The sequence below is a fragment of the Opisthorchis viverrini genome (genome assembly GCF_000715545.1).
Source record: "Opisthorchis viverrini unplaced genomic scaffold opera_v5_99, whole genome shotgun sequence".
Lineage (NCBI taxonomy): Eukaryota > Metazoa > Platyhelminthes > Trematoda > Opisthorchiida > Opisthorchiidae > Opisthorchis > Opisthorchis viverrini.
In genome coordinates this window covers 466,626-491,971 of record NW_008751754.1, presented here as the reverse complement: position 1 = coordinate 491,971, position 25,346 = coordinate 466,626, and the positions used below count along the sequence as shown (strand labels likewise).

The 25,346-nt window shown below is 45.7% G+C and overlaps 1 protein-coding gene across 1 annotated transcript in view; it reads right to left on the bottom strand.

The window, feature by feature from the left end:
- Positions 1–869: 869 nt before the first annotated feature.
- The window catches only part of T265_05277 (hypothetical protein), a gene marked incomplete at both ends in the record, with an annotated part of 52,160 nt that continues 27,683 nt past the window's right edge, over positions 870–25,346 (bottom strand). Inside the window, 7 exons of the mRNA XM_009170252.1 lie at positions 870–1,241; positions 4,635–4,847; positions 9,186–9,401; positions 12,640–12,997; positions 13,583–14,247; positions 19,044–19,396; positions 22,396–22,648. Coding sequence (XP_009168516.1) covers positions 870–1,241; positions 4,635–4,847; positions 9,186–9,401; positions 12,640–12,997; positions 13,583–14,247; positions 19,044–19,396; positions 22,396–22,648 — 2,430 coding nt within the window. The remainder of the gene's footprint in view (positions 1,242–4,634; positions 4,848–9,185; positions 9,402–12,639; positions 12,998–13,582; positions 14,248–19,043; positions 19,397–22,395; positions 22,649–25,346) is intronic.

Genomic DNA, 25,346 nt, shown 5'->3' with positions numbered 1-25,346 from the left:
GAGGGATCGCACACTAGACAATGCCTAATGGAGAATGCTGCTGTAGACCCTCCGATAAATTGGACCTCTCAGTGTGGTATAGTTCAGTCGATTGCATGAGCAGTCAAAGTGCTCAAGTCACCAGATGATTCAACCATAAACCACATACTCGCGGGCGACTGAGGTAGCACCAATGAACTTAAACCTCGTCACCATGTAGGCCTCGGACTACTCGAAAGAAGCTATTAGTGGAACAACCCCTTGCTACTTATCTACAGCAAATATCAGTTCCCACTAAAGCTCCTGTAGGTGATAGCCGATATGTCGCACAGAGCTCTGGTGAATGGGTTAGGCTTGACGTGATAGGCTACCCTAGCATGTGAAAACAGGTTAACAAGAGTGCGACCACATTGCAACTGGAGAAAAGCCATTTGACACGAACGGATTGCGAAACAGCTCAGCGACTTCGACCTGTGGTGTGGGAATGAATCAACTGGCTTCCAAAGCCCTTGTAGATCACCATACTCGAAAGCGACGCTAGAAAAAATATAGTACGTCACAATGAATTGCATTATGAATAAAGATGCGGACAGGGATCTTAGGAAAGAGAAACAACGACGTACGATGTGATCCAACTGCGTGCTTACGCGAAAAGATGCAGGATTCAGTGTTATACGCTACTAGATTTTATCCAAAGCAAAATCCCTGTTAACAAACGATGCGAATTAGTGGTGAGTGAAGCTTAAGACGTTCAGGAGCTCACCCCAACTTAGGATGCCTTGGTAGGAAAATGAGTCCATTAAAAAACAATGAGTCGTTTTTGCCGTGGCATAGCCACAATGCGACCCAAAGGAAGCACGAGGGTTGAAGTACTGCCCGCCCCAAACAAATCAGATATTTTGGGTCTGGATAGCAACGTATACGACCTGACAGGCTTGAAAGTGCACCAGAAAAAATAAGCGGGGAGCGCATACATCTTCAGTGACAACTGGTACAAGCGCTGTGGAAACAGGGACAGGAATGGACCCACAACTGGTTACCTGCTCGGCCGCTTCCAGTTCACACAGAAGATCCACCAGAGTGGGAAGATCCACGCCGGACAGTGGCATTGAAGACAGTTGGGACTCACACCAGTGCGCCAGCTGCTCCTTCGCCGCGTACGAGGCAGCTTCACGATTCACTCGGGTATTCTTTTGAAATACAGACGACGTAAACAACCACAATGTCAGAAATATTGCGGGCATATATCCAAAACGGCTGTGCTGCATAAAACCCCACATTATTCTGGCTAATAGTGGGTGGATGCCGTGTAGTAGCGTGGCTGCTAACACTATAACGAACCGAGAACAGCACTATGCGTTCAATCTGAGAGGATTGTGGCCAGGTGGAGGTACTCTGCAGGTTATCGCACATTTATTGTTTACAAAAATGTCATGTATTGCTTGTCCGTGAGCCAGATGATGCAACCTTTTAGATCGGTGAAAAATATTATCATTTATTTGACTGTTGCATAAGACAGGCTAGTGATAAGCAGAGCGACTATAAACTGAGACGAACACGATGTGACGTAGTGAACTACAAGGTTGGAATGATCATCATTGGTTCAAATGTATCAACGTACATGGCCTATGGAGAACTTGATAACTTAACTGCTGCGGTGCCTGCCGCTCTGATTTGACCAAATTGATCGCATAAGACAGGCTGGGTGAGGAGATGAGCAGGTGTCGAGATTAGTTTTCAAACTATCTGCCGAAAATTAACGAATATACACTCATATGCAAACTATTTTGGTTTTTCGAGAGACCCACCTGGAACCCAGCCAAATCTCTCGTTTGTGATGTTCTCAGGCAACTGAATTTGCTGCACCAGGCCGCCTCATGCTTCAGTCGCTACGATATACGAGATATCGCGATACATGTATATCTCTGTAATTTACTACTCATAAGGTTGCTGTCGACGGACTTCCAGCAACTTTATGAGTAGTACATTACAAAGATATATGCAGAAAAAATTCGTAGTGCTGATAAATTAAACCAAGCCTGACCAAACAATATGCACCGACGAGTGTACCCATTTGGATCGGTCCGCAATTCTCGTACGGATTAATCGGTTACATCGACCGAATCAGACAAAGTGCTGGACAAAGACGAGGCCGGCTTCAACAGAGGTTCTTCTAACACAGCATATGACCAACGAGTAAAAAGACAAGTGTACTTTCGTTGTTGCTCGACAGAATGTGGTAGCATTTACTAGTTGCCTGAAAAATGGGAATGAGTTAGAATGGGAAGGGCTGGGATTAGCGTAAGATACTACTGGATGAGGAGTGACGGTGAAAAGCGGACGGAATCCTTTTGCTATCCGCACAATTGCAGACCGAGTGGTGCATTTTCATTCAGACTTTCATATGTAACTTGTTCACGTGTTCCGCTGCAGCCAAGTGCCAAAGCAAAACAAGCTGGTTTCGCATTCATGTTATCTTCCCCTTCCCTTGAAAAAATCCCCTTGATAATGAGGTATGGCAACCGACCTTTTAAGGACTGATTTGGTTCGAACAGCGGTGATACGTATGACACCTTACAGATTTGATGAAAACTATTCGACAGCCCTTCTAGGGTTCATTAAGTAGGCTTACTCCCCCACATTGCAATCAATCTTATTCTAGACTGGTGTAAGCGAAGTTAAGGACTCATGTGCAAACCGAAGTGGTGTTAATCGGAGACCCAAATGAACCCTTCAACTAAACGTGCTAACCAAAGACCTTCTCAAGTTTTATATTTTCCTTAATATGACACTGCTCATAAGGCTCGCGAGTTTCCATGACACTTCTTATTAAGGTTGATTAGCCTCAAGAGGGTGAAATCTGTAATTGGCTGTCCATGAGTTTTTATCAATCTTACGAGTAGTGTCACATGGAGGAAAATACTCCGATGCATTGGATATTGGAAACATAAAATGGCCTCTCTGCGGAACATTTGATTAAAGAGTATCGAGCGAAGAATTGAATGGGATCTCTCATTGGCATCGCCCTAATTTGCGAATTCATGTTCAGTAGCACCGTTATATACTTGGCAACTGGAGAGGGTAAGTTGTATAAAACGTGATCGAATAGGGTGAAGTGCGTTGCGAATGATTGTGTTCGCTAAAGTTCATGGATGGCAAACTATGACCCAGCTCGATGAAAACTAAACAGTCCTGTTTGAAAGCCCCGGCGGGAAACACGAGACTTGGGACTTGACGATTAGTGGTGGGACCGAATCCGACAAGATGACAGAGCCTATCGAACTAAGGTGGACATCGAAAAACCGATGAGAAGTGTGAGAAAGGGCGGGAGATAAATCAACTCAAGATGTAAGGTTGACAGCCTGCATAAGTAGCCACTTAACGTACGTCGGGTGTAACAACAATCCCTGGGATGTATAAATCCTGGCCTGGAGTCAAACGCACAGCCATTAGTAGTGTTCGCTCACCTCATCTTGAGCCATGAAGGATAGTCCGTCAATGTTGTAGATAACGCCTACGCGTAAAGCGGCTACCGATTCTCACAGTCAGCAGTATCAAACACACCATTGAATGGGAAATTCTTAACAAGACCGTCGTCTTTAGTGAACACAAGACAACTTCAGAAGGTAAATGCTGAAAAACGACACAAAGCTGTATCTATAGCTTAAGAACGAAGTCGCAGAAAACCACCATAGACTTGCGTAGGGACTTAGTTCGACTTCAGGGAAAGATAGGAAAGCCAAGAGCTGGAAAACCACAATGAGCACCCAGCATAGCGTCATTAAGGCTCTTCACAGGAAACACTTACCCACGGTGGATTATTTTACAGTATTGAAATTATCACCAACGGTCGACAACTTCAAAGGAAACTAGAGCCGACTGCAGTGGCGCTGAAGACAGGAAGCAAAAGATCGTTTAAAAACTGTTTTAGGCGGTGAAGAGGTTTTGAAGTCTTAAATCTAGATCACATCCTGCAAGTAAACTCAACGGATGTTGAGGAGCCAGGAAGCACTGTATAGCCATTTTGCTCTTGGACAAAATGATCAGCAGTGCGATTATCTTGCAGTTAGGCAAGATGTAGCGCCATTTGCCATTCAGCTAGGTAGCTCAGGCTACGTGCTGTTGTTGACTGGCCGCACAGCACAGGTTGAACTCAGTTGCAGGATAGGATCCAGATTGAAAAGCTGCCCAACCGATTGTTCTTCAAAAAAAGTAACATCATTTGTCCAATGGTACTAATCCGATAGAGGAAAATGAAGAACGGGACTCATTCACAGAAAATCTCCCAAAATAAAGGGCCATGGCCAAACTACACTTCGTACGGAACGTGTGTACCAAACTAGTGATATTGATTATTAATGAAAGTTGCGCAATAAGCGAATGTGTCTCGTTTAGGCTTACTATCACTACTGGGATGCTCAGCAATGTCCAATCAACGGCCAACAAGGAAAAGGAACTATCAACTTTTCACGCTTCTGCGCACGTGACAAAAATGACCTTGACGAGTTGCACGTCCCTATCAACGAGAGATCACGTGACTGGGATTGGGGATTACGATTGTCCTAGATAGGAATTTTAGCAAACCCACACGTCCCCAGAGCATTAGCTGTCAGAAACTTTTTCGGAGAATAACAACCCAGGATGCTGACCTGTACCTTTTTCTTATTATGCTTTTTCGAATTCTTCCCGCTTGACGTGGCGGACTCTGTTTTCCCGTTACCCGGCAAGTCCCAGATCGAGGGACCAGCGACAGCAGAACTGGATGTCGAGGTGCCAGACACGGCTGCTTTCGTTGTTCCCGTCGAGGCTGTAACCGCTGATGCTTTCGAGTTGAGTCCAGGAACAACAGAAGTATTGCCATTTTGTGACTAAGAGAGAAAGTGGCAGAAACGCACAAAGGTGAAAATCAGTAGGTCATAAACTAAACTCGTATGGGCTACAGGGCTAAATCTGGGGTGGGACGTACACGTACGCAGTAACTGACAGAAGTACCATAACCAATCGACAGGTTTCCTCCTTCTTCGAGCTCATCAGGTTGGTACAGTTCATGAGTTTCCGTCAACCTCTTATCCTACATAAACAGTCATTTGTATACCGATTCGTTTTCACGGGAGACTGACCTGATCAGAGCTGAGTCTCTCAATCATGGCATTCTTCGACATTTCGAATATCGTACCAAGTGAAACAGGGGGTAGCCTTTGTACAGCACATTCAGTTGCAGAATATCTCAAATGTCTAGACTTGGACAACCTAGCAGTATCTCAGCCCTCGTGCAACCCTCGGGTGGCATGGGACCGAAAGGGTGCTACAGCTGAGCGATTTCTTTCAAATAAGAGATGCAGCTCAGTTTCGGGCGACTCTCCCGTGGAAACCAAATTTGTATGCAAATGAATTTTTCGAAAGAGTGACACTAAGTTGTTTGGTAAAAGAGCCGAATGAACCAAGTGAAGGCTCGAAAAGACAAGTCTCTTTGAAAACGATAAGGCTGTAGCAAGGCGAAATGGACTATTAGAGCGAACCGGTAGAATCAGCCACATATTATAATCGTGTTTCGTTTATAATGCATTAACAATCCGTTGATCCCTCAGGCAATATCCTTGCTTGTTCGAGGGGAATAGGCGCCAAACCAACGGGGAAACGGATATGACAACACACCGAAACGAGGGCGGAGTGAGTGTACCATAAGAATCAGCATGATTAAGAAACACGATCCACCTAAGACCACTCTCAAATAAAAGATCACTTGAGAAGGCAAGGTTTGACTCAAATGATGGAATTTTACGGGCAGGAATAAGCAGCGAATGGTCGGCCACAAGATGCAAAGCGTTCGGAGTGCAATAGACGGTTGTACGGTGGAAATTACCTACATACGTCTGAAAGCCATTGCCAGCAGGGCCGATTGGCTAGATTCAAACAGCATCAGGTCTGTTGGGCGTGAACAGGGCATAGTGGCCTAATACTCATGAAGTTTTCGGGTTGTTTTGGCTAAATAGTTATTGATTATTGCGGAAGAGAGGAGAATGCGGTGACCGTCTACTGCGTGAGGGTGGCTATGCTCTAACACTGTTTTGGATTACTGCAGACCACGAGGAAGGATCCACAGTAATATGCAGGGTGTCCGTCAATTTTGGTTCCGTCGACAGCCCACGGAGGTAGGTAAGCCCAAACGATTGTGGTCTTCGTGATTAACATCCAGAGTTTCAGCTATCCACAACTCCAGCGATATTATCCTAAAGATGGCTGTTGAAATAGTGACACCTTTGTCAACTCAGAACACAGTTTACACGATACATGCCCGAACCACTGTCGACATCGTCGAACGAATTTGGAAAGACGAGAAATGCTATAGTAACATTCAGACATCGTCATCTGACACACCGTCAAGCTACCGGACCTCCAGTGTGCACCGAAGATACCAGTGATCAAACATTTCCGGTTTGTGAAGATAATCAACTCGAAGAGATCAAGTTTCACATGTATACATTTGTCCCATTGGAAGGTCACCTTGTACACATCAAGTTTTGTAGTGAGGTTGATTTCTCAGCGTTTCCAAAGAGCACTACACGTCTGCTTTTCTGATGCCGTCAAACTGTTAGCTGACTTTTTCTTTGGCCCATTAACGATCAGGGGGAGGGGCGAGATGGCTGAGTGGTTAGAAATCAGAGGATCCGTGGTTCGAACCCGACCTCTGCATCTCGACTGTCTAGGCTTGGCAACCTGGAAGTATCTCGGCCCTCATGCTTCCTTCGGATGGTATAGCAGCTAGGCACCGAAAGGGCGTTAGAGCTGAACGATTAGTGTTCAGGCTATAAACGGTCATATTGTGAATTGGAAGGTAGTACGCGCTAATAACATTGTATACTGTGAAAGATAACATTTTGCAGTTACTAAGTGCACCTAGTACAATATTATTAGTGCCAAAAATGGAATAAGTCAACAGAAGATCTGTAGTTTGAGCGTAACTGGTAAGAGACCCTGAACGAAGGTCCGGACACGGAACGTGTTTCCTTTGCGGCATGAATGCTATATGTGTTCCGTAATTGTCCTTGGATCTGTGGAGTTTGGTTGTTGCCTGTCTTGTGTGCGGTGTCGAGTTGCATACGTATTCATTGTATGTAATGTGAAAACACAAGTGGCCACTCCAGTTTGAGAGTTGCATGAACGAACTGGGTCAAGGTCGTAAGCGCGGCACGTGATGCGGGTGGTATCAGCACGAACAAAATGGATGGGAAGTTATACGTGTACTTTACAGGTAGAACTAAGCGAAATGGTCAAAAAGTCAATTAAGAAAAGGTGAGCAGCTGCAAGCCTCATCATCTAACAAAACTGCTGCATTTCAGGAAAGCAACTTGGACGATTCCTTTGATACTGAAGGAGTCCAGTCCGGTGGATAGATTTAGCCTTGTGCTGGAGAACTCAGTTTTTGCAAAGTGTTTGGGCTGGGATGAGTACCCGGATGATCTTGTAGGGAATAATATATTGTTCGGTCACTCACGAACTTAAACAGCACTGGTGGGCAGCCTCGCCGTATAACGGATTGCAGGTAAAATATACACGTATATGAACTTTCGTTTCAGCCGTCAGCTAAGCACAGAAAGCCGAGTTCGGCAGATCACTTCTTGCAGTTACTCACGGGAACCCCACCTTTTTCAGAAAGGTCGGAAGAAGTGAAGACGTACACGGGTATTATGACCGGATAGACTGACCATTCTTTAAATCGAGCTGTTGCAATCTTTGATACGAGGTTTATGGGGATCGTTGCCCTGAGCAAAAAGTGCTTCAAGAAGGCCTGAATTATAGTTGGATGGAGCCTAGAGGCAGGTTCTGTGTCCTGGAATTCAATTCATCGAATGTCAAACACAGACAGGCGTCTCCTAGATGTACTTAATCGATTTGATGGTCATAAACACTCGCACCATGATCCATTAACATTCGACGTCCACTGGTGAATCAGTGTTAACTGCATTTCTGAGTTTGAGAGGCTTAGCTTGTCATTATTGTCTTTGGGCCACGCGCAGCACATCACTTCAGATGATGCCGTAAGGTGGAATCCTCAACACAAGTGTGATTCAGGAATACATCCATTTCTAACAGGATAACGCCCGCGGTCCTGCGCTGCTTCTGCTCGGAGGTATAACTCTGTCATTTGTACAGCAATTTGTAAGGCGATAGGCTTAAAAGGGATAGCCACAGAAGGGAACCATCATTGACAACCCTAGAATCCAGTTGGTCCTAATCGTCCAATTTGCTAAAATTGTCTTCAGATGCTGGGTTGAAACCAGCGTTTAACCAAACCCTCAAGATGGACAATCAGTGAACCGTTACCCCCACCATAAAACGGAGCAATTTTGTTCAGCCGTAGCACCCTTCCGGTGCCTAGTTGCCATGCCACCCGAAGGGAGCACGAGGGCTGGGATACTGCCAGGTTGCCCAAGCCTAGACAGGGAAGTCGAGAGACGGAGGTCAGGTTCGAACCCACGGACCTCCCCGCAAGAAATTCGCGCTCTAACCACTGAGCCATCTCACCCATAAAACGGAGCACCCGCTTTCTTGTGAAAAAACGCTCACCATGATAAGATGGTCAACAGAACTCCCCTAACATGGACTGCATGTTAGCAAGTCTCTCCGAAACACCTCAGTGGAGAGTAAAAATGTCTTCACGGGTTTTCAAAGGCCATGCTAAGGAATTGATGATAACTAGATCAAGGATCGAATGTTTATACTAATGGCCTGGAACTGCCAACAGTGGGCTCCCACGTCCCACCTTTTGAAGTCCATCTGATGAGTTTCAATAAGGAATAAAGACTTTGTATGGACGAGGCTCCTGAAATCTAATGATGTTTCTAGTCATACCAAATTCGCTATGGAAAAGTACGGCCAAGATGGATTACCCTAGCCGGTCATTGAGGAGAAAAAAACAAAGCGAAGGGGACAATCATGTTGTAGATGGGAAAACATCTCAAAATTAAGATTACGGTGTACAGGAACACATCGAATTGCGAAAGATATTATCATATAGAGGGTCGTTAGACGGGGCATTGTACTTAATTATGCAGTAACTGCAAACACATGGGTTAGCTGGTAAACGGCCGGCATGTGACCAAGTGCGGTCGCACCAGAGAGAGGAAAAAAATAACATGGACCACGAATATCAAGATCAAAGGTACTGATAATGTGGTCTCAATGCATTTGAAAGTTAAACGTACCGATTTAGTGCGCTCATTCTGGCTAGCTCCTTTGACTGCGGGAAACTCTGATTTCGATAGAGGGCTCTTCATCATGGGAACCTGCTTAGCTGTACCTTTCGCAGTGGTATTCACTACGGAAGCCCAAGCTTGCTGAGTTTTTTGATGGGCTGCCTCAGCTTCAGCAAGCAGAGCAGCCTGTTCGGCCAGAAGAGCATCGTGCCTCTTTCGTTCCGCCTACATGAATACAAAATCATATCAGGTAAGGTTATCAGAAGTGCGACCGAAAGACACAGGGTACATTGGTTATGTGCTGTTAATCAGGAGCAACCGTTATACTTTCGGGTGTATCATGAGCGTGGAGTAGGTGGTAGAGGTGGGTAGAGAGCGTATCTGCAACTCATTCTACCAGGTGCAATAATGAGCGGATTGACCTCGAAACAAGGGTTACCTAAAACAGTGGATCACTACCACAGTCCTACACTTTCTCATTTTAAGATGCCCTGACATTTCTGAGGCGTACCGATCTAACGATGACTATATTTGAAGCTGAGATGTCCATGGAGTGGATGTTAAATCTGTGACCTGTAGCCCGAAGTCAAACACACCCTAGGCAATTTAATTTCATATCAAATTACCTTAGGGTCTCTATTGGGATTCCAGCAGAGTTACCTTAGGAAGGTCATCGAGGCGCCTTAGAAAAAATTCGGGGAAAAGTGTACATGCGAGAGTTTCGTGAAGGAATGAAAGAGACATCAGCACACGAAAACAACGAATGGTCTGCGTTGAGGCTAGTTTCTTACCGAACACAAAGTAGGCAAGTGCCGAACAAATTATAACATGCAATAACAATAATAATCGTCCAGCTGTAACACCCTTTCAGCGCCTAGCTACCATGCCACCCGAAGGAAGTCCGAGATACTGCTGGGTTGCCAGAGTTTAGACAGGGGCAGTCAAAATGCAGAGGTTGGGTTCAAACTACGGCTTTTCCGATCAGCAACTTCGCTGAGCCACTGAGCCATCACGAGAGTGCAACAGTGAAGTGATCACATCAAGATGGAGTTTGCGAATTCTGAGGGCTATTAAAACTGATTTTTCAACCCAATTTGGGATGAAGTAGTTCCTCATCATGTGGACGAGGTCAAAAGCACCACATCTAACCACAACATCGATGGTGACAGAGGACGGGAGTGATTTAGCGGTCCCTATATCAAGGATGACGAACACCACTGTCTCACTGTGAGGGCAAAGCACGATATATTCATCGGTGTATTCAGGTTGTATGTGGGCCTGGCACATTGCGCAGACAACAGAGTAACTTGGCTCCTATGTGATTTACAGGTGAATAGTAACTCCCCTAATCTGGGTCGACAGCTACTCAAACATTGTCCAAAGATACCGCTCGGAAAAAGAATACAAGAAATTTCTAGGGCTCCGCAGACAAGATGGTCGTTCTAGATTTCAGCAGAATTAAGGGACGTGGATCCAAAGGAATAGCGGTTCGGTATTGCGGAAACTATCAGCTCGAAAACAAACAATATAAGATCGAAAAGGACTTTAGCAGTGAGACTCGGATGTTCTCTTTTTTAATTTCCAATGTCGCACACCTCCAGCTTTTGGAACTTGAAGGGTATTGATCCCAAACTCCTACTCCTCCTGAAAACTGGCCCCCTGAAAAAAACCCCGAGTTTAATTAAAAGCCATTGCAGAGTTCGTGTGTAACGGCGGTGATATTGTGACATTTCACGCAACAGATGAACGTCAATAATGTGTAAATTTCAGAATACGATTGCGTCCAGATATGCACGTCAGTACACCATTCCTGGTTGTAAATTGAACCAGATACATGCAACTCAATTTGCCGAAGCAGTGTAACTAAAACAGCCAGTCTGTCCGGGCCGTCACTACCGGACCAGTTGGTCGTAACCATTTTCGTTTCGAAGCACAATCAGCTGGTCAACCTTACGTAGCCTTTGCTGATAGGCGTTTTCGGTGCAGGAGATTTTATTTCAACACAGCAATTCGCGGGTATGGACTACACTGAGCTGTTTGTTGGCCAAAGGTGAAGAAACGGTGGTCAACTGCGCGAAAGATACCGCAATAAGCTCTTTTGATCGACCAGCACCGGTTAAACGTGTCGCCACTTTGGCGCTTATGGTGCCGACGTGGCGAACAATTACTCAGAATACTTGCAACAATTTGATGTAGGACAACCAGCACCAGGCAGTCAATGAACCTGAAACAAGCAGAGCTACGGATGATGGCTATCCACATCATTGCCAAGGCCAAGGGTTAAAAATGTGCTCAAAACACACTCTGAGTGCACAATTTAATACATGCCACATCTGCTTTTGTGGACTGCTAGAAAGGTCCATATCATTGCACATCGCAAGTGCGGACGACCATACCTGCACACACCATGCAGTGAAAGCTATGCGACTACCTGTTTGTCATGAATCCAACTCCATAGCAAGCTTTTGTGTCCGACAATTTTGATTCTGAGTCATATGTAGATGAGTTCGGGAGTTCGATAGGTGAACTGATCACACTGCATAGGTTGTGCTGGCTTGGCCACGTGCTGCGTATACCAGTCGACCGACTTCCTCGAAGGGCTCTTTTCGCACAAACATGTGAAAGGTGGAGGAGAGCCAGAGGCGGTCAAACGACTTGGCATCGAAGTACAAAAGCCATTACCGGCAAACTCAGCTACGCTGGTCATTGCCGTCTACCTGGATGGGGACCCGAGACGGGCCATATCAATGGCTGGAAACATTGACAGACATGGCTCAGTCGCGCCCTCAATGGTGCTCGTGCATCCAAGCTATTGCCTTCAATGCATAGCTCCCTTCCCAATTCCCCCACTTGACAGTCCACTGGCAGTGATACACTTACGCATTAATTTATCAGCTCCCGTCTCTCGCGGCTACCTCCCCGAATCATCGGTGGACGAAACTGTGACGGCTACAACCACTGTAAAACAAGTGCGCGGTTATTACAGCTGACAACGATGATGAATTCGGATTTTCGGAATAAGGCAGAAGGCCACTTTCCGGCGACTCCTTTGTATTGAACCATTATTTTTCTACTTTGAAAATGCTTATGACGGATTAGAGTTTTCCCGTTGATCACGAGGTTCGATTTCTCAAAAATCGGATTAAAAGTACAATTTAGAGCGTATTCCATGGAGCATACACAGGGGAATTTGAATGTGGTCCGTTTGATCTTCATAGATCACGTTTCTCTTCTGTATCTTGAAGCGAACGAGAAACGTTAGGTTGATAACAAGCGAAGAATGTGGAGAAATATCAGAATGAGCCAGTAAGGGATCTCGCGTATGCAGAGATCCTACCGACAAAGAAATTAAGCGGTATCGCTGCGGAATGGCGACGTGGTCTACATAGATAAGTCTAAGGAGGGTGAAGCAAATATCGTCAATGGGTCGTAGGTCACTAGCTGCGAAGATTGGAAAACTTACTTCCTCCATTGCCTGGGCAGCCTGAATCGCCAACAGACTGCTGCTGGCGTGAGCATCACCGGGATCACCAGGTGCCGTTGTCGTTGCACTACCTCCCCAACAAGAAGTCTTCGGCAAGCGCAACTGGCCCAGTTGACTCGATGCCTTAGCACGAGCCACCTCGCGTTTCCGTTGCTCGGCTGCAAGTCGAAGTTGTTCCTTCATTTGTGCTTGTTCTTCGGCCGCGGCTGCTGCAGCTTCTTCATTAGCGATTCGCTGTAGCTCGGCTTCTTCTGCAAGCTTGCGCTCAAGAGCAGCCGCTTTGCGTCGCTCGAATTCGGCATCCCAGGCCATTTGTCGCTCTTGTTCCGGAGTAATTCTAAGTGATAAGCATCAGAATAGAGGGAATTCCCCGTGCTGAATCTCGAGGTGATTACTCGCTTGCAACTGTCCAAACAAATCACGAACGACTGAGGAGAACTGTACAGTATGGCAGGTAGAGAGTATGCGTGCCGAAGTGGGCAACTACATCTGGACGAAGCTCTAGGTAACGGTCAGTGTTGACAGGACCAGACAATAATGTTGCAACGGACAGCAGGACAATGTTACAACGAACGCATTTGAGGTAGAAAAAAGTACTTATGAAAAAAACGAGCCTGAAAGAATTTTCAGGCTCATGCATACCAAGTAATCTGGTGTGGTAAGGTCTCTGCACTTCATTAGTGGACCGGTCAGGCAGATAACGGCTGAAATCGTTCACAGATACACAGTTCATTTTTTTACACGTTCAGGGTTTATGCGTAGTAAAGTATGTGAATAGTGCAGTTGAGCTACCAAAGGGCCTTCACGGATAGGGGAGAACGACGAATCAATCGAAGGAAACAAAACTAGCAGAACGAGTTGCAACGGTCACTAGACCAGCCTAAGATGGATCACGCAAAATGAGAGATAAACTACAACTTACTTTTTCTTCGATTTCTTATTTTTCTTTTTGGCCTTTTTTCCAGTCACGTCAGCATCACTGGCCAGTTGTTTGCTCACACCAGTCTCAGGAGTTTGATCAGTGAACGTAGCCTGTTGCTGGTTGGGCTTTGCTGAAACAACCCCCGTTAGATTATCTTCCACCTTAGCGGCATCTTCATCCCTTCGGTCTGCAATGGCTTCCTGAGGATGTTGCTCCTCCGTCCTAGTCTGAGCTAAATGGCGTTCCTGCTCAATTCCGAGCCCAGTACTAGCGACAGGCGGGGTTGATGAGGTTAGCTCCTGAGCTGTAGCCATGTGAACTGATGTGGAGCCGTACTCTCTAACCTCGTGTGTAGCTTTAGCGCAGTCAGAAGATGTGGTCTTACTACAGGGATCTGAGTCTACCATCTCCGTGGTCGCCATTGAAAGACCAGGTGAAGCAGCTAACAATTTAGCTGCAGTCGAATTGATAGCAGCTAGTTTGTCAGCCAGCTCTTGACGCTCGGCTTCCACTTTGGCCGCGTGAACAGCTAATGCTTGTGCTTCCGTGTAGAGACGTAGGATTTCCGGATTACCTCCAATTACCGGTGATGGATAACTATCGACCTTAGAACTAGGTAGTGGGGAGGGTTTAGGTGAATCAACCACCGACGGCATAGATTTTATCTGGAAAACAAGAAAAAGGGAGGCTGTGGAGTGGATGAAGATGATGGGATAATGCTCTGCTGAAAACCATCGAAACATTGATGGCGAAGGCCATGAGGGAGACCAGTCGAATACCGTCCCTTCAGAAGGATGAACGTCGTGGAGGGTGCTCCAACTGTGAATTAGGTATTCTTATGTCTAAATATGACATTTACGTTCACCTTCAATTACAAAGCAAGGACAGTACAGCTGGTAACGTGGTGACGAAATTTCTCCAGATTGAAGGGTTGAGAACTCTACAAGCACTATATCATTGGTCTAGTAGAACCGTTCACAAGCAGTAACCATGGAAACCTGGTGATTATAGAGTCATTATGTTACGACAGCGCAAAGACCCTGCGTGCACGGTAGTGATATATCAATGTCATCAACAGTGGCACAAACAGCCAAGGTTGACTGATGTACATTGAGCGTTATAGAAATGTCTTCTTGAATAGCAAAAAGGTGTCCACAGGCTGGAGTATGAGTGGAACCTGTGACCGTGTGCCCAATGATGAGCGATCACTCTAAAATGCTCACTACTCCATCTCATTTCCGAAGGTTGGAACAATATTTGCCTATTTTTACTTCAGGAGCCCATGCCTTCTCGAATACAGATCCGCGTCGTTGTGGAGATTCCGTCCTGTAAGTGAAGCCAATCTATGCTGAAAAGCCGAGAAGCACTGTACAGCTGTTTCATCCTTACTGGGAATCATCAGCAATGTGCATCTCACGAAACTCCGGGAAGTCTCGAACCCGCGACCTCTTGGCTAGCAGTTTGAACACTTAACCGTTCGGTTACGGGCGGTTGGTTTCGCAGACTTCTCGGATACAGTCATCTGTGTAAGCGCGTTTTAAGACACAAGTCCTTTGAACGCTAAAGTCATAAGATTATGGACCTCAGTTATGTTAGTCTAACGCTATGCTATATGTGATACTGCACTCCCGAAACAGGGTAGGACGATGGGTTCTGAAGCCTAGCTGCATCGAGGTAAAATCCCTGAGACTGCCATACTCACCTTGCGGAGCTTCCATCGGTTCAAGCCTGTTTGTTAGGGAGGATTTCACTCAGACAGAACAGCGATACCGACGAATTTACCCCCGTTTTTGGGAAGAGGAGATGGGAGTCCCATAAGACAGGAGGCGTAGCGTGGCTGATCTCTAGTCTCTGTACGAAGCCCGCTAACGGAACAAGTCACACTTGCGAATAGCTGCCATCTCGTTTGGTGACAAAAGGTTGGGTTAATTGAATTACTGACTGTGCTGGACAGGTATTCACGCTTTCGGCGAAAACTTTATACCAAAGAACTGAGAGTATTCTCTGACTCAGTCCTAAGAAATAAATTCAAAAGAAACGCATGCAACTTAAAAGCTCCAACCATGGCGTCTAAAGTTAACTAAGAAATATTACTGAATGGAGATACGTTGACAATCGGGTCTGCAAAGGCTGTGGGTTCGTCATTCTCAACAACAAAAATTTGTTATCTGCTGGTTCGAAAACCAAACTCGAAAGAGATATATAGAGAGATGTAAGTGATTACTTTTATTATGGTGCCAGAGGCGACGACATTATTTCACGGAGAAACCGAAAATCCATCTCAGCTCAAAATCAATGTTGTGCCATAAAAACGGAGTATGGTAAGTAGAACGAACAGAGGAACACATGAGCAGCTTTGTTGAAGGACCGTTGTTCTTGCAAAGCTCCTATCATAATCGTCAGCACATCAGTGTTAAACACTGATGATTCGCTGGCTTATTGTAAAAAGAATAGACTACTGGAGATAAGTGCCGAGAATGGTACCTTAAAAAGGCTGTCACATAGATATGAGTTTCTGCTTTTCCTCACAAGTATCATAAGTCAGGTCATGGGTGATACGCAACGTGAGTGTAGATTCTACAAAGAGAAGAGGGTTACTGCGTACCCTGCAGGTATGCAGCTTAGAGAAGCAGCACGAATCAGTCGCATTTTGAAACGAAGCATATCGTGGTGCCTTAGTGAGTATCATACGATATGAACTGACCAGTCTACTTAACCTTCAGTTTGGGAACTTTGGGCATAATCGTGCCCATGAAATCGGAATGTGTCCGGCTCATCCAGATAAGACTTTTCCTGACTGTTGGTGTAAATATCCCTTGATTAATCCGGTCTAAGTTGACCAGGACACAGCGGGCAATCGGTCTAGCAGAGACAATCGATCAAATCTGCCCTGAACAAGCAGCTTGGTAGTCACTGATCATACACATGGGACAGCAAGCTCATCTTACTCAGTCGAGAAGGCGAAACCAAACAGCACGGGTTCCGCCATCGACTTCATCGGCAACGGCTCTAAGTAAGCCCTGAAACCGGACAAAAATGAGCAATGCGGGAAAACTCGAGGCCTGTACAATGACGCTGCGGTCTCGCTATTCGAATGCTTAGTCAGTCACAGATGAAAAACGGCGAGCGTTTTTGCGGGTGATCTAGTACACTAGACTCGCAAAGTTTCGGCACAGATGGAAGTCCCAGGAGATATGAATTTTTCGAACATAAAAATCAGAAAGACAAGACACAAAGGATAACCGACCGGCTTCCCACAAATTCCCATGACACATGCTTACTGCGATTAGCTGAACGACAAATGGTACCAAGGATACCAAGAGTACGTGTCGTTACAAGCAAAGAAAATGAAAATCTTTTAAGGAAACAGATGTCAGACAAGCGAAGGAAGTGAGCGAATTATGAGCCATTCGAACCCCAAGGACCGCGGTCACTTTCAGTGTAAACTCTAAAGCTTTCACTACAGAATGGCCAGTTGAAGATGATGGAAAAAGTCCCTCTTGGAAGGGTCTCGAGTGATCGAACTGCATTCAATTGAAGGTGGTCTCCTAAGAGACATCTAGTAATGTGGGTCTGTTTACATGAGACAGTTCTAAATCTATTTCATACTACGTGCTTAACTTACGTTCCACCTAACTAAGACAAGACAGTGTTCCCCTAGGGAGCGAGCAAACTTAGGACCATTAAAAACCGCGCTCTCCTCAGAAGCACGCTCTCTTAAGGGACACGCCTTGATCGCATTCTCGTGAAAAAAATTCGTGCACCTGAGGTAGAAATCAGCTAGTATGAGAGGATTCGTTTTTTCTAAGAAAGAAAACTGAATACTGTCACCATGCAGAACGAGTAACAAGATAATAACCTAGACCTTTTTCATAAAGGAAACTACTCACAAGGTTGTAGCACATTCAGTTGAAGAATATCACAAACGGGAGATTCAAGTGAATCTCCCGTGAAAAGCGAGATAACCAAGTGATTGGAGCGCGAATTTACTGACCGGAAGGTCCGTGGTTCGAACCCGACCTGTGCATCTCGACTTCCCCTGTCTAGGCTTGGGCAACCTGGCAGTACTCCAGCCCTCGTGGTTCCTTCAGTTGGTATGGCAGTTAGGCACCGAAAAGGTGCCACAGCTGAAAGATTCTCTCCCGTGAAAAGCAGATTGATATGCAGATAAGTATATCTATTGATCGATCTGCCCTCTTTATTATAATCACCTCGTTCAGTGAATTTGACCATATATGTATCTGACTTTGGTTGTTAGATAAGACAAAGTATTTGGTGAACGAACTGAGTGAAACACCTCTTGCTGTGGACCTATCTGTTGCCAAGAAAAGTTACGACAGGGTGGTCGGCACACACACTTAATGAGATGAATGTCAAATGACACGATATTCGGATGAATTCATCTAGAAATCGATAATCTCACAAAAAGTGTATTCAAATCTTGCGCCTCCATTACCCATCGCCATAGAAATCCTTTTATGGTTGAAATTTACTATTTTAAAAGGTACAGTAGGGTTGGTTGCTGTGTTGTAAGCGCACCTTCGAGCCGCACTGACACTCCTGTAAGACCTGACCCTACTCGGAATACTTGACCACCAAGTGCTTACCACAAATAATGAAAACTCGTTGGAGCTACAGGGTGATGGGGTAGATCGCGCTTTCTTAAATGGGTCTAGCGATACGTCCTCCACAAATCAGATTCCAAAATATCCTAACTGCTTCAGCCATCACTGCCTTGTTAAGAATGGATAGAAATTTAAAATAATTCTGAACTGTTCAGCGTAACATCCACTTAGTATCTGGCTACCATGCCACCCGAGGGAAGTATGAGGGATGAGATACTGCCAAATTACCCAAGACTAAAAAGGATAAGTCGAGAGGCCGGGTTTCGGTTCGAGCCACGGACCTTCAGGTTAGTAAGTTTGCCCCTAAGAATGGATAGAAATTTAAAATAATTCTGAACTGTTCAGCGTAACATCCACTTAGTATCTGGCTACCATGCCACCCGAGGGAAGTATGAGGGATGAGATACTGCCAAATTACCCAAGACTAAAAAGGATAAGTCGAGAGGCCGGGTTTCGGTTCGAGCCACGGACCTTCGGGTTAGTAAGTTGGCCCCTTAATCACTGGGCCATCTCGAGCTCGTTCAGATTGCCTGACCGAAGGATCAAGTGAAAGGACAAAAACGAAATGACACCATGCTCGGACCTGGTGGCTTTGTAGACAGAAGAAATTATTACAGCCGGAGAGGACAGAAAGGTTAGACCTTAGCGGTATCCAAGCCTCGTGCTTCCTTCGGGTGGTATGGTAGCTAGGCACCGAAAGGGTGTTACAGCTGAACGACTTTTTAAATTTTTTATTCATCAACTGTATGTGTCAGCAGTCTTGGTTCAAACAGGCACCTGGTTAAGATGGTTGACAAGGAAACTGAGTCACACAAAATCAAGCGCCGGCAACTCACATTTGATTGTACGGATGGAGACTGAGGCTGTTGAGACTGCGGCTGCGTCTGAAGAGGTTGTGGAGAGGCCGGTGTGGTCAGGCTTGCAGCGGTTGCAAAGAACAGTGCCAAAGCAGGCGCTGCAGCTGCAGTCGCAGCAGCCATTACATTATTGACTGAAGGTGAAAACGGAGGTGGGCCGACAACAAAATCAGCAGGTTGAGGGTTCGGTGGTGCTACTGTGTTTATCCACCGAGGGTTTGGTGCCGGCTTTTTCGAAGCAGCAACCAACGCTGGCAGGTTTGAACGTTTGAGCGGAGGTAACGGATAGCCATCCGAAAACGGAACACGACCAGTGAGGTTGATATGCTCGCCTGAAAAGAATATGGCAGAGGGACTTAGTTAAAATTAACTACAACAAAAATGTGGGCTTATTTGGGAGACAGATCGGAATACGTAAATCAGACGATGTATGAAAAACCTGTCTACATATTTGAAGAGATGTCCACAAGTGAGATCCCCCATGGATAGGCAACGACACTCCATTAAATGATCAAAGGAAATTATGAATTCAGTAGCCCAAATAAGTCGGTCATTGCCCAGCATCGGCAAGCATATACGGCAGTGCTGGTGCCCAACCGGTAACTACGACGACCTATTCCACACATCCACGCCTTATGCCATAGACTGAGAGGAGATAAGCATAGCGAATCTGAACAGAGGAAACTGTCTGGTGTTGCAACCAGTGATTGAAAGACATTAAGCGAGTCTTCTGTTAGTGCTCCTCTGAAGAGGATAAGGGCAACCTTCCCTGTTTTCTCTTCCATTGAAAACCTCGTGAAAAACTGGAGAACGGAATTCGGATAAACGTACCCTAAAATATACAGCCACAAACTTACCGGTCTTCCCGAATAGAACCAAACTGCGCATCACGGTCACATGTATTAACGAGAGCGATGCAATCTGAAGGTACAGTGTTTCTAAGTGTCTCAGTCCGATCGATAAACGAGTGGTAACATCTGCCTGTCTAATAGTGAACATGGCAGATGCTCTCCCGAGTAGAACCAGACTAGTTTTTCATAGGTATTTTGATCGTACCGAACAACGCGCCGGCGGCCATAGCTAATGGAAGTGAATGATCTGGTCCGACAACACAGAGGCTGCTGGAAGTGATGGAGATGGCGGTGACGGGTTCGGAGTTTGTACAGCCAGTTATTTTATCTTTATAGGCCTTCAGTTTATCCATTTATCATGTATGGTGATTTCGTGTGTGACGGTTCTCAGGCTGGACACTGAATTCGTACGCTTGTAACAATCCCCTTCACATTCATAGTCCAATACAAGCCTGGGCATGGCTCTGATTACCGTGATCGCCTTTTTCTCTGGGGTGTACAGCTCATTCGACCGTTTCCTGCTGGGTCACACCTAGCGATACATTACACGTCAAAAGTTGCGTCTCCCGTTGCGGTCCGTTCGTGATAAGCTGAGGATGGTGGTAATCAGGTTTTCGGCGTAACGGGCATTTGTCCAGACTATCAGTCGTCTCCAACGGCTTATCCAGCCGAAGTAGCACCAGTTTTCTTGCGTTTTTGTGGACAACGGGTCTAGAGTAGGACTATGTTATACGGCAGTGGGGCATAGGTGCTGAACACTGATGTCATGCTGTCGATGATGATATTTGGTTCTGTCGTGTGTTGGATCATCCATCGTCGCTTGGATCAGGATTTCAATGTTGGCTACCTGTAGATTCATTGAAGCCACTTGACCCAGCTGTAGCACCCTTTCGGTGTCTAGCTCCTATGTATCCGAAATAAACATGAGGGCTGGAATACAGCCAGGCTACCCAAGCCTAGAGAGAAGTAGTCGAGATGCAGAATCCTAACCAACTGACCGTCTCGAAGATAACGTAAAGGTTGTGATACTCTTTGGAACTCTTCTGTGAATAGGGTGTCTAGATTATCCGGACTTTGCAGACAGGGTAGAGGCCCATCTTTCGCTTGAACCATGCAAGCAAGATACTCGCTCAACCCATTGAGAGTTCCCCTGGTTGTTGTGACTGCTGAGGTGATCGTGGCTGTAACATCCCCAGCTCTTTTTCAGATCTTCTACGTGGAAATCCCTAAAATTCAGGTTAGTTTCACGACTCGCCTTACTAGCTGTTTGCGTAATAACATGCTCGTGTTAACTCCAGATCTGAGGATATTCTCCAGGCTGTATTTTCCATTTGTACGTATCCAGGGCTTCCAAGAATGACTTTTACCGGCCTCGGTTGAGCGGTCGTATCCCCCTGGGCCGCAAATAAGAACCATGCCTTCACCATCGGTGGTGTCGGGCGGACCGATTGGCTGTTTGTTGATCAGGTGTCAGTTGATCCGTTCACCGAGTTTGGAAATTAGCTTGCGAACGGTCCAACATGCGAAAGACGTCAGCGCGAGGCTGGTTGGGTGATTCGTTCACTCCGCCTGCGTTTATACAGTTTCTAAAGCAGAGTTAGTGTCTGCAACGTGACCGGCTGTTTGAGGATTGTTTGGAGCTTAATCTGGGCAGTCATTTCTAGATTGGTGTTGCGTTTTGGTCTCCACATCTTGTATCTGGTTGATTCATCATTTCAGCAGTTCTGTCCCTTCATTCCGATGGGTCCTTTGTGTTTCTCTTGTGGGTACCGTTTCAATCAGTCTTCAGATCATTTGACTAGTCGATTAGACACCTTCCATTTTTAGTAAGTCTTCTTCGGTCTGATTGCTCCGTTTGGCACTCATGTTTCATTGTAGGCCAATTACTGTTCGACGCAGTCACCATTTGATATAGTATTGGATCTTGGCTTGGCTGTGCGTTTGTGTTTTTGATTTTTGCCAAGCGTTTCGCGCATTCTGGTGAATAGTTTTCTCCCAGTTTGTCAAACGTAGTGCCTTTTACAGTATCTACATTTGGTTTTCTACATAATGCCTGTCTTCTTCGTTTTTTCTCCAAGTTCTCATTTTGGTCTTGACAATGTTCATCGGTTTGTGTGCTACCGTCATATCAAGCTGTCGCAACAATCTGACAGTCGAATCCGAGTGTCGCCGATGTACAGGATGGTAATCCGCATATTGTTGAGCTGATCGGGCGACGTGCTCTCAGGGATCTCCGAATAAAACCTTCTGGAAAACCATTGGTTTGAAAGAGCTTGTATAGACGCTTTTCTTCCTTAATCTTGAACTCCGTGATGTTTGAGCGTTTCAGTCTGCTTGACGAGTGTCCCATTGCAGCTTTGCTTGCGGCGGCTTGGCCGCTTGTTGGCCGAGAGATGACAAACATGGCCCGTCAGGTTTACACAGAGATGCGGTATAAACGATCATTGATACTGGAGTTTGAGACATTCAGGAAAACTTACCTAAGGTAAGGAAACATTCATCACAGTCCCGACGGACTTCGATCGTTAGTGGAAGATAGCCCCCAGTGAGCCACGCGGACATTTGTTGTCGGATGAAAGGACCTTGTGTTCGACCCACAGAATCGATGTAGTACCAGCGTGAAGAAGCGGCATCATGCAGTGGAGGATTGGGTGCCTGGGTGTCGCCCATTGTTGACTGTGAGGATACGCTGACTGGCGTCTCGGACGGATGCGGGTTTCTATTCGTAGTGTGCTGAGATGACGCATCAAAGCCGGGCGGCGGGTCAGCTGAGCACGATTTGGAATGAAACCCTGAACCCGGGCTTTGTTAAGATCCTGAACAAAGGGATAGGAGAAAAACGAACATTCCTGAGACTGTGACCACTGTAGCGAATTCGATGATACTGAGTAGCAGAAGCATGTCTGATGAAGCAGTTCCTACTTTTCGGCGTCAACTGAGAAGTATCCCGATCCATTTTGGGAACGGCTAATTTCGCGAGAACCAGATAGATAGGTTCATCCCAAACAAATATCATCAAATCAGCCCCAAATTGTTAGAGGAGCAAGCATATTTTTATCAAGTGTAAACATACACGAGGTTAGTGAGTGAGATGCGTGGAACATAACATCTTGTAAGTTTGGGCAGAGAAACCAGTACAGGAAGTACTATATGAGGTGATTCACGATTACAAACACGTTGCAATATACACACAGATAAATTCAGGCGAAACCGGAACTGTCGTAACAGGGCTTTCACAAAGCACAATGTGCACTGAGCACGAGCTAAAGTCTGCTATAAATAATTTTCAAGTAATTGGGAGAAGCACTACGAACCAGTCAATGATAAGAAAAATACCGACGGTATCCTCGATTGCTTGGTGTGGAAAAGACGAACACGCAAGCCAAGTGGTAAAGTATATCGTGTTTGCCTTTCGATACATGATTTCTAGCCCCCCAAACGGTAGCATTCTTGTTGCGTTTCACAGCCCGAGCAGCGCGTGTTCGTGTTAGAGGCGAGGCAAACACACAGATGCACGCATGACACAAGGAAACATGATTAACTCTGAGGGGCGCAAGTAACAAAGACGAAGTACACACCAGTACAAACTGATGCATAATCAATAAGTACCGCACCATCGTCAGACTAATTTGTGCATATGAACGCGACACGCCGGTTGTGGTGCACAAAGAGTGCTACAGCGAACGACCGATTGTTCAACTGAGTCGTCACTAAATGGCAATGTTAGTAACCCCATGAACCATAATGATTTTCAAAAGTTTCACGTGCAGAGCATAAACAGGGTTGGTTGGCACCTAAGCAAGTTGTCGCTACAGGGTGCTGTAATCCTAAACAACTGACGATTCCAACATTTCTAGAATTAAGAATTGGGTAGGGAAACTGTTAGGAATCCTGTTCGGGGCGATAAACCATAAAATTGATTGACCGTATGGTGAAAGCTGGAGTGAAGGCGAGCAAGGTTCCATTAACTAAGAACATGAAATGATGTGGAAGCTGGAGATTGCGATCTCATGAATAAAACTTTCTACGATATTTTTATCAAACAAGTAGCCATCAAAGGCTCCATACGAACCGTTAGATGATGAGGAACACTAAAATATCTAGGCCCATCTGTCCACCATGAATGAATGCAATCATTCTAGTTGCTTTAAGTTAGTCCCTGGAATAAACAGTTCAATTATCTTCTCTACATGGCTATCTTGTTTAATGCTTGAATCAGTGATAATGATGTCTAAGCAATAATGATGCCAATCGCATGACCCAGAACGATAGACAGATAGTTCCAAAACAAACGCCACTCGGATGTTGCGCAGTCAAGGAACTTTTCCACTGTGCTCGCCGCCAGCTGGTGGCGGACCAGGGTCTAGCTAGCGACCGTAAGACCTATTGATGGTGGATTTGTGTTGTTACAAAGGTAGAGGAGTACGAGGGTCGGGTTGCAGGAAGGGGACTGCGACGCTGATAGCGCTTCTTTTCTCATTTCAACCAACCAAAAATTCCTTTATGCGGGCAGCACAAAGACCGCGGATTGTGGTTTGGTATGAGTACACGACTTGGAATAAGCGACACACCCTGAATGTAGTGTCGGAAAAGAAATATGGAATCGAGACATGCAAAATCCCTCGATACCAGATCACTGTAGCCCTTTGATTTGCACACGCGAGCATAAGGTTCGGATGCATTTTCGGAGGGCACAGTCCAAGGCAGTGAGGCGGTCACCAAAATTGGCTTCCTCTAGCTCTAGCATAGAAGAACAGCTAGGTATGATGAAGCTCCCCATGCCAAGAATATACATCAGTGGTAGGAGAAGTACAGAAGCTTAGTGTCGTCAACATGCTGCTGATGATGATGATGCCACGAAAATGCTGATACGAAAACACACGTGAATGCATTGGCAGCTGCGATTCAAAATATTCGCGAGGCCAACCGCTACTGGACAAGAATAAAGACAAGTAAATGCCTTCCTGAGCGGGATGTAAAGATAAAATATGAAAACAAGGGATGCGATATTCTATAGCCCCTTGATTTGCACGCACGAACAATCGGCTGTGGTTGGAGTTTCAGAGGGCAGAGGTAGAATTCATAAAATAACGGGATTGAGCAAATTTTGTCTTGGGATCTAGCACGGATGGGTGGTGGTTTAACGAGACAGAGTCCTCTACATGCGGAAAAAAAACCTTGAATTGTAGCAATGACACACAGAAAGGCAGTGAAGTTGTTGAAGAAAACATATAGACAATTAGGAATGCCCGTCTACCAGTGAGCTCATGGGAGGCAAAATAGCGCAAAAACGAGGGAGAAAGTGTAGGATAACGTGGTGGAATAGTGCTTACTGGTCGAGTATGAAAAACAGCGCGCGCGCGCTGGAATGCAGTCGATTGTGTCAAAGCTCATTACCAGAATCTGATATCAAGCGGCCTAACGAGTTGTG